Source organism: Eriocheir sinensis, chromosome 7 (genome assembly GCF_024679095.1).
Source record: "Eriocheir sinensis breed Jianghai 21 chromosome 7, ASM2467909v1, whole genome shotgun sequence".
Lineage (NCBI taxonomy): Eukaryota > Metazoa > Arthropoda > Malacostraca > Decapoda > Varunidae > Eriocheir > Eriocheir sinensis.
In genome coordinates, this window is record NC_066515.1 from 15718276 (window position 1) to 15730576 (window position 12301).

The 12301-nt window shown below is 42.0% G+C and overlaps 1 protein-coding gene across 10 annotated transcripts in view; it reads left to right on the forward strand.

Moving 5' to 3' along the window:
- Positions 1–284: 284 nt before the first annotated feature.
- LOC126992978 (ras-related protein Rab-11A-like) overlaps positions 285–12301 on the forward strand; it is a 36627-nt gene continuing 24610 nt past the window's right edge. For all 10 annotated transcript variants that reach the window (XR_007747211.1, XR_007747219.1, XR_007747220.1 and 7 more), the window contains exons 1-4: positions 285–603; positions 3685–3806; positions 9031–9235; positions 12010–12153. Coding sequence is in view for 2 of the 10 variants with exons in the window: in XM_050851828.1 (XP_050707785.1) it covers positions 564–603; positions 3685–3806; positions 9031–9235; positions 12010–12153 (511 nt within the window). In the remaining 8 variants the exon portion in view is untranslated. The remainder of the gene's footprint in view (positions 604–3684; positions 3807–9030; positions 9236–12009; positions 12154–12301) is intronic.

Here is a 12301-nt window from a genome sequence, read left to right on the forward strand (position 1 = left end):
ATGGGGATGACAATGAAGATGAACATGAAGAAGAAGATGAACACTAGCATAAAGAATCAACAAAACCCAATAAAGACACGTAATTAAAACCAAAACACAAGACAGTAACATCAGCCGGATATGAATGAAGATGAATGACAATGAAGAAGATGAGCACTAGCACAAAGAACCAACAGAACCCAATAAAGGCAAGTAATTAAAACCAAAAAAACACAAGACAGTAACATCATGCAGCCGGAAATGATGATAAAGTAGTCGCTGCTGATGATAATGGTTCCCGGCGGGCGAGGTCTGGCAACAGTGTAGGGCAGGAGAGGCGTGAAGGGTCGCCATCTTGGGCCGCTGTGAGCTGTGTCGCGCCTTTATCGCCATTTATCCGCCCCATCACGGTGCTGCAGCCGCCGGAGGGAGCTGTGAAGGCTGTGTCATCCTCCCAGCGGCGCCATTACCCCGGACTCTTGCCCTCCACCGCCATCCATCTTGACTTTTGACAAGGATTTCTTTTGTTTACATTGACCTCCTCCTCCTCCTCCTCCCGGTCCTTTTCCTCACCCAAACCGAAAATGGGCAACCGGGACGACGAGTATGACTATTTATTCAAAGGTGAGCCCCTGGGGTTGTCTCACGCCCCCAGGTGACTCGGTTCCCCCCGTGACTCACTCCCCCGCCCACCTCCTCCATAGTTGACACGAATCAGCTGATCGCCAACCCGTCACCTTAATTACCCCCCCATTACCCCCTTATTAGCCCCCCCTTCCCCTGTGGTCTCGATAATTATCACCTGGGGTTCGTGTTTTACCTGTGGGGATGCTAAGTTAAGGGTTTTCAATGGTGGTGTAACTCTTGGGCGTTTCCGATATCTCTTTCGCCCATTAGATACGTTTCCTATAATCTATCCTTCCATTAACTGCCCAATTTGTCTGTTTTCTACCTTTGGGTTCATTAAATTAAGAGTTTTTAATGGTGGTTTGACTTCGGCATTTGTTATCTTTTTCACCCTTTAGACCCATTTCCTATAATCTAACCTCCCATTATCCCTCCCATTAGCCCCCCTTCACCTGTAGCTATGTTAATTACCACCTGGGCTTTGTTTTCTACCTGTGGGTCCATTAAGTTGAGGGTTTTTAATGGTGGTTTGACTCTTGGGCGTTTCTGTTATCTTTTTCTCCCATTAGAACCGTTACCTATAATCTAAACTTCCATTAGCCCCCCTTCACCTGTGACTTTATTAACTGGTACCACATGGGTTTCGTTTTTCAGCTTTGGGTCCATTAGGTTAAGAGTTTTTAGTAGTGGTTTGAGTCTTGGGCATTTCTGATATCTCTTTTGCCTATTAGATTTGTTTCGTTCACCTGACCCTTCCATTAACTGTCACTTTATTAGTTTTAACACCTGTGGACCATTATTTTAAGAGTTTTCAATGTTTGTTTGACTCAGGCATTTCTGATAACTCTTTTGCTCATTATATTAGTTTCCTTCACCTGGGCATTCCATTAACTCTTCCATTTGTTAGTATTTCACCTGTGGTTTTGTATGTCACCTTTGGGTCCATTAGGTTAAATTTTTACAGTGGTGGTTTGACTCTTGGGTGTTTCCGGTATCTCTTTCACCCATAAGGTTCCATTAGCCGTCCCATTTGTTAGTCTTTCACCTGTGGCTGTGTTAATTATCACCTGGGCTTCATGTTTTACCTGTAGGTCCATTAGGTTAAGGGATTTTACTGGTGGGTTGAATCTTGGGCGTTTTCAATATCTTTCACAGGTCTATTAGATTCATTTCCTATACTCGGACCTTCCATTAACTACCATATCCCTTTATTAGTTTTAACACCTGTGGGCCATTAAGTTTAGGGGTTTTAATGGTGGTTTGAGTCTTGGACACTTCCGATATCTTTTTTCATTAGTTTCGTTTCCTTCACCTGGGACTACCATTAACTTTCCCTTTATTAGTTTTAACACCTGTGGGCCATTATTTTCAGGGGTTTCAATGGGGAATGAAGTCCAAGGTGGTTCTATCAATACCTCTACCTTCTTACTTTTATTTCTTCATCCTTTATTAGTTTGTCTTTATCTTTGTCCCCATTGGATTAATGGGTCGTAAGGGGTGATGTGAGTCCTAAGGTGGTTCTAAAATCATTGCTACCTTGACTTAGTATCTCACCTTCTATTAGTAATTAGTGCACCTTATATTAGTTCCTTACCTGTCAGTACCTGTGCCTATTAACTTAAGGGGTTGGAAGGGGGAATTGGGTCCAAGGTACTTCATAAACACCTTGATATACCTTGCTAATGTCCATATTCCCATAGTGTATATCTTGGTGTGTTTTCTGTAGCAGTGCACTTCAGTTTATGGGTCGTATTCTTAAACATTTCATCGCCTAAGCTCACACACTTACACTGCTTTTGTAGGGGTTTTGTGCATTTCCAGGGGTAGTTTTGTTGTTTTGCGGTAGTCTGACAAAGTTTCTGTACCATGAACGTAAAGAAACGCTAATGGGGACGCGTTTAACCACCTTATTTGCATTTAGAATTGATTGATGCAAGAGAAGGAAGCGTTTAAGAATGCTGACCTATCTCCTAATGACATGTTTTCTATTTTGCCTTTTATAGGAGCAGTGCTGAGTGATCTTTTTTTGTTTTCACTTTTGTTTTTGCCCTTGAACTGTTTCCTCTACTGTAAAATATAAAAAAAAAAACATAATGCAATTTGGTATATATTGAAATTCTAATCCTCTGTTTTTCCGCTATCGTTTCCATCAATCCATCAACTCTTCTACTTTAATTTACTTGTACGGTTTACCTAACTTACCTATCCATTCAACATAATATTCTTGGGATCATAAATTCAGCCTTATTTTACCTCTCTCAGCTTTGTTTTATGTATTCTGGCATCAGTACTTGTTTTTATTGTCTGGAGAAGTGCTTAGTGGGATTTTCTGTTTTCGTACTTAAGTCTTTTTCCCTTGAGCTTCCACCCATACTGTAAAAACAACAACTGTAAAAACAAAGTCATTCTACCCCTCTAGCTCATAATGTTCCTATCAGAGCAAGGGGAAGGACAGTTAGCCAGTTATATGTGTTTCTTCTAAGGCAATGCAAAGTCAGTATCTATCCTAATGGTGGTCTGCTTCTCTCTCTCTCTCTCTCTCTCTCTCTCCCACTCTTTCATATGCAGTGGTGCCAAAACAGTCATTTTACTCCTCTAACTCTTACCCTTCCTTTCAGAGTAATGGAAAATCTTACGATAACACAGAGTGGCTAATAAGTGTGTTTCTTCTAAGGCAATGCAGTTCGGTCTATATCCTAATGGTGTGCTTTTTCTTCTCTCTCACTTTCGTTCCCAGTGGTGCTAAAACAGTCATTCTGCTCCTTTAACTTTTACCTTTCCTATCATAGTAAAGGAAGAGATGGTTTAGGGTGACATGGAAAAGATAATATGTGTCTTCTAAAGCAATGCAGTTCGGTCTATATCCTAATGGTGTGTTTTCTTCTTTCTCCTACTCTCATGTGCCCAGTGGTGCCAAAACAGTCCTTCTACTCCTTTAACTCTTACCCTTCCTATCAGAGTAAAGGAAGAAATGGTTTAGGGTGACATGGAAAAGATAATATGTGTCTTCTAAAGCAATGCAGTTCGGTCTATATCCTAATGGTGTGTTTTCTCTCTCTCTCTCCTACTCTCGTTCAGTGGTGCTAATTGGGGACTCTGGAGTTGGCAAGAGTAACCTCCTCTCCAGATTTACCAGAAATGAGTTCAACCTCGAGTCCAAATCCACCATTGGGGTTGAATTCGCCACAAGAAGCATAGAGGTGAGTGAGAGCCTTGTCCATTATGAGGGATAGACTCATGGTTGTACACTATTTTTACCCTGTTGTCATTTGCAGGATTCACGCCCATATTCTCAGATGTTTTTGGGACTTACACACCCACATTTTGCTTTGGTAGAGGTTGTGTTAGTATTGCCATGGGTAGTTTGATGAGCCTAGTGATGAGTGTGACAAGTCTTTGGTAGAGGTTATATTAGTATTTCCATGGGTAGTTTTATGAGCCTAGTGATAGTTTGACAAGCCTTTGGTAGGGGTTGTGTTTGTATTGCTATGGGTAGTTTTATGAGCTAAGTGATATTTTGACAAGGCTTTGGTAGAGGTTGTTGTTAGTATTGCCAGGCTAGTTTGATGAGCCTAGTGATAGTTTGACAAGGCTTTGGTAGAAGTTATGTTAGTATTGCCGTGGGTAGTGTTATGAGCCTAGTGATGTCTAGGAAGGCTTTGGTAGAGGTTGTGTTAGTATTGCCATGGGTAGTTTTATGAGCCTAGTGATAGTTTGACAAGGCTTTGGTAGAGGTTGTTGTGTTAGTATTGCCATGGGTAGTATTATGAGCCTAGTGATAGTTTGACAAGGCTTTGGTAGAGGTTGTTGTGTTAGTATTGCTGAGGGTAGTGTTATGAGCCTAGTGATAGTTTGACAAGGCTTTGGTAGAGATTGTTGTGTTAGTATTGCCATGGGTAGTGTTATGAGCCTAGTGATAGTTTGACAAGGCTTTGGTAGAGGTTGTTGTGTTAGTATTGCTGAGGGTAGTGTTATGAGCCTAGTGATAGTTTGACAAGGCTTTGGTAGAGATTGTTGTGTTAGTATTGCCATGGGTAGTGTTATGAGCCTAGTGATAGTTTGACAAGGCTTTGGTAGAGGTTGTTGTGTTAGTATTGCTGAGGGTAGTGTTATGAGCCTAGTGATAGTTTGACAAGCCTTCGGTAGGGGTTGTGTTTGTATTGCTATGGGTAGTTTTATGAGCTAAGTGATATTTTGACAAGGCTTTGGTAGAGGTTGTTGTTAGTATTGCCAGGCTAGTTTGATGAGCCTAGTGATAGTTTGACAAGGCTTTGGTAGAAGTTATGTTAGTATTGCCGTGGGTAGTTTTATGAGCCTAGTGATAGTTTGACAAGGCTTTGGTAGGGGTTGTGTTAGTATTGCCTTGGGTAGTTTTATGAGCCTAGTGATAGTTTGACAAGGCTTTGGCAGAGGTTGTGTTAGTATTGCCGTGGGTAGTTTTATGAGCCTAGTAATGAATTTAGGAAGGCGTAGAGGTTGTGTTAGTATTTCCATGGGTAGTTTGATGAGCCTAGTGATGAGTGTGACAAGGCTTTGGTAGAGGTTGTGATAGTATCGCCATAGGTAGTGTTATGAGCCTAGTGATAGTTTGACAAGGCTTTGGTAGAGACTGTTTTAGTATTGCCATGGGTAGTTTGATGAGCCTAGTAACAGTTTGATAAAGGCATTGGTAGAGGTTGTGTTAGTATTGCTATGGGTAGTTTTATGAGCCTAGTGATAGTTTGACAAGGTTTTGGTGGAGGTTGTTGTGTTAGTATTGCCAGGCTAGTTTGATGAGCCTAGTGATAGTTTGACAAGGCTTTGGTGGAGGTTGTTGTGTTAGTATTGCCAGGCTAGTTTGATGAGCCTAGTGATAGTTTGACAAGGCTTTGGTGGAGGTTGTTGTGTTAGTATTGCCAGGCTAGTTTGATGAGCCTAGTGATAGTTTGACAAGGCTTCTCCTTAACACCATGAATCTGAAAACAACAACTCATGACAACCTGACTAATCTCCTATGTTGCCTTGAGAAATGGTAGTTTTATGAGCCTGGTGATGTAGTTTGATGAGGCTTCTGCACCATGAATCTGAAAAACCTGACTAATCTCCTGTATTGCCTTGAGAAATGGTAGTTTTATGAGCCTGGTGATAGTTTGACAAGGCTGCTGCACCATGAATCTGACAAACAACTTATGAGAACCTGACTAATCTTCTTTGTGACCTTGAGAAATGGTAGTTTTATGAGCCTGGTGATGTAGTTTGACAAAGCTTCTTCACCATGAATCTGAAAAACATGACTAATCTCCTGTATTGCCTTGAGAAATGGTAGTTTTATGAGCCTGGTGATGTAGTTTGACAAAGCTTCTTCACTATGAATCTGAAAAACATGACTAATCTCCTGTATGGCCTTGAGAAATGGTAGTTTTATGAGCCTGGTGATGTAGTTTGACAAAGCTTCTTCACCATGAATCTGAAAAACCTGACTAATCTCCTGTATGGCCTTGAGAAATGGTAGTTTTATGAGCCTAATGACAGTTTGACAAGGCTTCTTCACCATGAATCTGACAAACCACTCATGAGAACCTGACTAATCTCCTGTATGGCCTTGAGAAATGGTAGTTTTATGAGCCTAGTGATAGTTTGACAAGGCATCTGCACCATGAACGTAAAAAAACAAACTCACAATACCCTGACTCATTTCCTTTGTGGCCTTGAGAAATGGTAGTTTTATGAGCCTAAGGATAGTTTGACAAGACTTATGCTCCATGAATCTGACAAAAACCTGACTAATCTTGTGTATGGCCTTGAGAAATGGTAGTTTTATGAGCCTAGTGATAGTTTGACAAGGGATCTGCACCATGAATCTGACAAACCACTCATGAGAACCTGACTAATCTCCTGTATGGCCTTGAGAAATGGTAGTTTTATGAGCCTAAGGATAGTTTGACAAGACTTATGTACCACGAACATAAAAAACACTCACAATACCCTGACTCATTTCTTTTGTGGCCTTGAGAAATGGTAGTTTTATGAGCCTAAGGATAGTTTGACAAGACTTACGCACCATGAATCTGACAAACCACTCATGAGAACCTGACTAATCTCCTGTATGGCCTTGAGAAATGGTAGTTTTATGAGCCTAAGGATAGTTTGACAAGACTTACGCACCACGAACATAAAAAAACACTCAAAGTACTCTGACTCACTTCCTTTGTGGCCTTGAGAAGTGTGAGAGCCAAAGTGTCTGGTAATATGTTGTTTACTCATGCTTGTTTATGTTATCCTGTTTGTTGTGTTCATTTAACTTATCCTTAATCCCTTCCTCCTGGCTGTCCTGTATCCTCTTTGTCCTCCTCTCATCTCTTACCTTCCTTTCCTAGTCTTGTTTCGCCTGTTTTTTTCTCTATCTCCCATTTCTACTTTTTTTCTCCTTCATCTCTTTCTCTACCTCCTCTTTCCTCTTTGTTTCTATTCCCTTTCCTCTTTGTCCTCCTCTCATCTCTTACTCATCCTCTTTCCTAGTCTTGTTTCTCCTGTTTTTTTCTCTATCTCCCATTTCTACTTTTTTTTCCTTCATCTCTTTCTCTACCTCCTCTTTCCTCTTTGTTTCTATTCCCTTTCCTCTTTGTCCTCCTCTCATCTCTTACTCATCCTCTTTCCTAGTCTTGTTTCTCCTCTTCTTTTTCTCTATCTCCCATTTCTCCTTTTTTTCTCTACCTCCTCTTTCCTCTTTGTTTCTATTCCCTTTCCTCCTCTTCTTCCTGTCTCCTTATCTCTCTTCCTTTTTCCTCTCCCTGTTTCTCCTCTTTCCTCTCCTCTACCTCTTTTTCCTCCTCCTGTGTCTCCTCTCTACTCCCATCTGTACCTCTCTTTCTTCTCTTATTTCTCCTCCTCTCTTTCTCTCTCCATATCCCTTTTATCCTCCCTTCTCTGTCCTCTCCATCTTTGCCTCCTATTCCTCCTCTTCCTTCTTCTCCATCCTCTCCATCTACCCCCCTTTCCTCCTCTACCGTTTCTCTTCTTTCCTCTCCATCTGTACCTCCTCCTCCTTCCTTTCTCTCTATTGTCCTTTGCTACTCTTGTTTTCTTCTCTCTCCTCCCCTTCTACCTCTCTCTCCCCTCTTTCTCTCCTAGTTGGCACCTCTTTTGATATCACATTCAGACACCTTGACAGTTTCTCACCCAATTTGTTTTTTTATCTGTCGGTGAGAACGGAGTGATGCCTTATCTAAGCTACCTTTAAAACACACACACACACACACACACACACACACACACACACACACACTCACTAACTCGAACAACACTATCCACAGTAACACTAACTACTAAAAACATCGACAGCTGTAGAATTAGTGGTGTTGTGACTTCATACAGGGAGGAGGAGGAAGAGGAAGAGGAGGAGGAGGAAGAGGAAGAGCCTATTGTTTCATCATGCGCTAGCCAATCTTCTGTAACTGTGCATAAATAGGTGTGAATAGAGGAGGAGGAGGAGGAGGAGAGGAAGGAAGAGGTTAGGGAAGGAAGAATATGAGGAGAGGAAAAGAAGAAAATAAAGATAGTTGATAATTAAGAGGAAGGAGAAAGAATAGAAGATGGGAAGAAGGGATAAGGAAGGAGGGAGGAGGAAAGAGATGGAAGGAAAGATAGAGGGAGATAAGAGGAGGGAAGAAAGAGAAGATAATAGGTGGAGAAGAAATAAGGATAGAGGAAGAGAGAAGGAGAAGGAAGGAGTGTAGAGTGAAGAAGAGGAAGGGAGGAGGATAGAGAGAAGCAGAGGAAGGAAGGAGAAGGGTAGGGAGAGGGAGAGAGAGAGAAGGAAGGAGACAAAAGAAGAGGGGGAGGAGAGAAGGAAGGAAAGGAAAGGAGAAGCAAGGAAGAGGAAGGAGGAAGAGGAGGAGGAGGGGGAGGGAAAGGAAGGTTACTATTACCATCATTATCACAGTGTTGCCAGTTGCAGGATAACGATGGGGTGTTGGTGGTGTTAGAATATGGTGTTGAATATGACCATCTGTAGAATCATATAACAACACAATACCATCACCACCTTTATCATCACCAACACATAACACCAAACATCACCCATTATCGTCTTTACCAGGTGGATAGAAGGATGATACACACACACACACACACACACACACACACACACACTAAAAGAAGGAATTACCACCAGGAACACAAGAGGACATACTTAAAAATTGAGGCAGGGAAGATGCTTGAGACACATAAAGAAATATAGCTTCCTGCAGAGAAATATAGAGGCTTGGAACAGACTAAGTGAGGATGTAGTATTAGCGAGGATTGTGCAAAGCCTTAAGGAAAAGTTAGATAAATGTAGATACGGAGACGGGACCACAGGAGCGTAAAGCCCAGGCCCGGTAAAACTAAAACTAGGTAAACACACACACACACGTCAACCATCACCACCACTATCGTCATCCCCAGGTGGACGGCAAGACGATAAAGGCACAGATCTGGGACACTGCTGGCCAGGAGCGTTACCGAGCCATCACCTCCGCCTACTATAGGGGTGCTGTGGGTGCCTTGCTGGTGTACGACATCGCCAAACTCCTCACCTACACCAACGTCGAGCGCTGGCTGAAGGAGCTGAGGGACCATGCTGACCAGAACATTGTCATCATGCTTGTCGGTGGGTGTGGGGGCTTGTGAGGGTCTTAGGTCCATATCATTAAACATTTCGGCACCCAGGCACACACTTTTGGCAGAGAGTAGAGTAGCAAGACACCTCTCTACCCAAAATTTACCTCTCTTTTGGGCACTCTTTACTTTCCCATTTTTAGGAGCAGTGTTTTATAGGCTTTTTTTTTTCAACATTTTTTTTTTATGCCCTTGAGCTGCTTCCTTGTAAAAAAAAAGGGGGGTGTTTTGAAGGAGGTGTGGGCCTTTCCATGAGTAGTTTCTTGATGCTAGTGGGAGTTTGACAAGGCAGCTGTACCAATAACTCTAAAAAACACTTCTGAGCATGCATTTTGCCTCTCTTTTTGCCTTTAGAAACAACTGATGTGAGAGTTCAAAAGTGGTAGTTTGTGTTGCTCTACTTGTATTTTTGTGGTCAGTTAACTGCAAGTCTCCCACACTTTACAATTGGGTTATTTTCTTGGTAAAGCAATCTTGGGGTGAATCGACTGTATAACCAACTTCAGGTTTGATTAATAGGATTGATTGTAGGATTCATATATTGTTACCTAGACTGCCCGGTATGTAATATTAATGATGTTTACTGGACTGCACTGTATTTTAATCATTTCTAAAGCTAGTATGAACATGAAATAAACACACAAAATAGCATAAATAAAGATTGGACTGATCCTAAAAGTGAGTCAGATGGATCATTATGAAGAATCGATTGGAAGACCTATATATCATAGAGTGGAGGAGACCTGTAAGTGGTTATCTAGTGTTGTCTCTCCATATCTATGTTCATCAAAGCTAATTCTTGGTTACAGATGGTTACTTGGGATGGCACCTACCTCAGGGCTAATTGAGTCTTTCTAATTTTACACAGCTCCTCAACATATGCTTTGTACTATTCTCTCTACCAGTGAAAGCCCCTAACCTCCGTCTCCTCCTCCTCGTCCCTCTGTCAAGCCTCCCAAACCTACCCTATCCTTATTCTAGTGTATAGCTCAGAAAACCATCCTCTTGACAACATTTCTTAAGCTATTCGCACTAATGCAGATAGACCTTTTAGTTTAGATTTAGGGCTGTTTCTAAGCTAATACAATCTTTCCTTTTATAATTTTCCACAGTTCCTCCTCACTCTTACTTGTAATATTCTTCCTACAATTCGAAGCCTCTAACAACCTCCTCCTCCTCTTCCTCCTGTCCCCTTAGGCAACAAGTCTGACCTGCTCCACTTTCAGAGCTAATACGATCTTTTTTTTCTAATTTTCCACAGTTCCTCCAAACCTGCTTTGTACTATTCTTCTTCCTACAAATCGAAGCCTCTAACCACCTCCTCCTCCTCTTCCTTCTGTCCCTTTAGGCAACAAGTTTGACCTGCACCACTATTTCAGAGCTAATACAATCTTTTTTCTTCTAATTATCCATGGTTCCTCCACACAAATACTTTACACAAATCATCTTCCTACAAATCAAAGCCTCTAACCTCCTCCTCCTCTTCCTTCCGTCCCTTTAGGCAACAAGTCTGACCTCCACTTTCAGAGCTAATACAATCTTTTTTTATAATTTTCCATGGTTCCTTCACGCAGATGCCTTATGCTATTCTTCTCCCTACCAATCGAAGCCTCTAACCTCCTCCTCCTCCTCTTCCTCCTGTCCCATTAGGCAACAAGTCTGACCGCTCCACTTTCAGAGCTAGTACGATCTTTTTTTTCTAATTTTCCTTGGTTTCTTCACACAGATGCCTTATACTATTCTTCTGCCCACAAATCGATACCCCTAACCTCCTCCTCCTCCTCTTCCTCCTGTCCCTTTAGGCAACAAGTCTGACCTGTGGCACTGTTTCAGAGCTAATACAATCTTTTTTCTTCTAATTTTCCATGGTTCCTTCACACAGATGCCTTATACTATTCTTCTCCCTACCAATCGAAGCCTCTAACCTCCTCCTGCTCCTCTTCCTCCTGTCCCTTTAGGCAACAAATCTGACCGCTCCACTTTCAGAGCTAGTACGATCTTTTTTTTCTAATTTTCCTTGGTTTCTTCACACAGATGCCTTATACTATTCTTCTGCCCACAAATCGATACCCCTAACCTCCTCCTCCTCCTCCTCCTCTTCCTCCTGACCCTTTAGGCAACAAGTCTGACCTGTGGCACTGTTTCAGAGCTAATACAATCTTTTTTCTTCTAATTTTCCATGGTTCCTTCACACAGATGCCTTATACTATTCTTCTCCCTACCAATTGAACCTCTAACAACCTCCTCCTCCTCTTCCTCCCATCCCTTTAGGCAACAAGTCTGACCTGCGGCACCATTTCAGAGCTAATACAATTTTTTTTATAATTTTCCATGGTTCCTTCACACATGTTTTATACTATTCTTCTTACAAATCGAAGCCTCTAACAACCTCCTCCTCCTCCTCCTCCTCCTTCTCTTCCTCTTCCTCCCATCCCTTTAGGCAACAAGTCTGACCTGCGGCACCATTTCAGAGCTAATACAATTTTTTTTATAATTTTCCACGGTTCCTTCACACATGTTTTATACTATTCTTCTTACAAATCGAAGCCTCTAACAACCTCCTCCTCCTCCTCCTCCTCTTCCTCTTCCTCCCATCCCTTTAGGCAACAAGTCTGACCTGCGGCACCATTTCAGAGCTAATACAATTTTTTTTATAATTTTCCATGGTTCCTTCACACATGTTTTATACTATTCTTCTTACAAATCGAAGCCTCTAACAACCTCCTCCTCCTCCTCCTCCTCTTCCTCTTCCTCCCGTCCCTTTAGGCAACAAGTCTGACCTGCGCCACTTGCGGTCCGTGCCCACCGAGGAGGCCAAGGCGTTTGCTGAGAAGGAGGGTCTCTCTTTTATCGAGACGTCCGCGTTAGACTCCACCAACGTCGAGACAGCCTTCCATAACATCCTCACAGGTAAGTGGTCTCGAGTCTCCGTTCTCTGGTCTCGGTTTCTGGACATGGCAACACTTTTATTTATTTATTTATTTTATTTAAGGGGTTTGGTATGGAATTTATTTCTTTTATGTTGTTGCTGTTGTTGTGTTTGTTAAGTTGATTTATC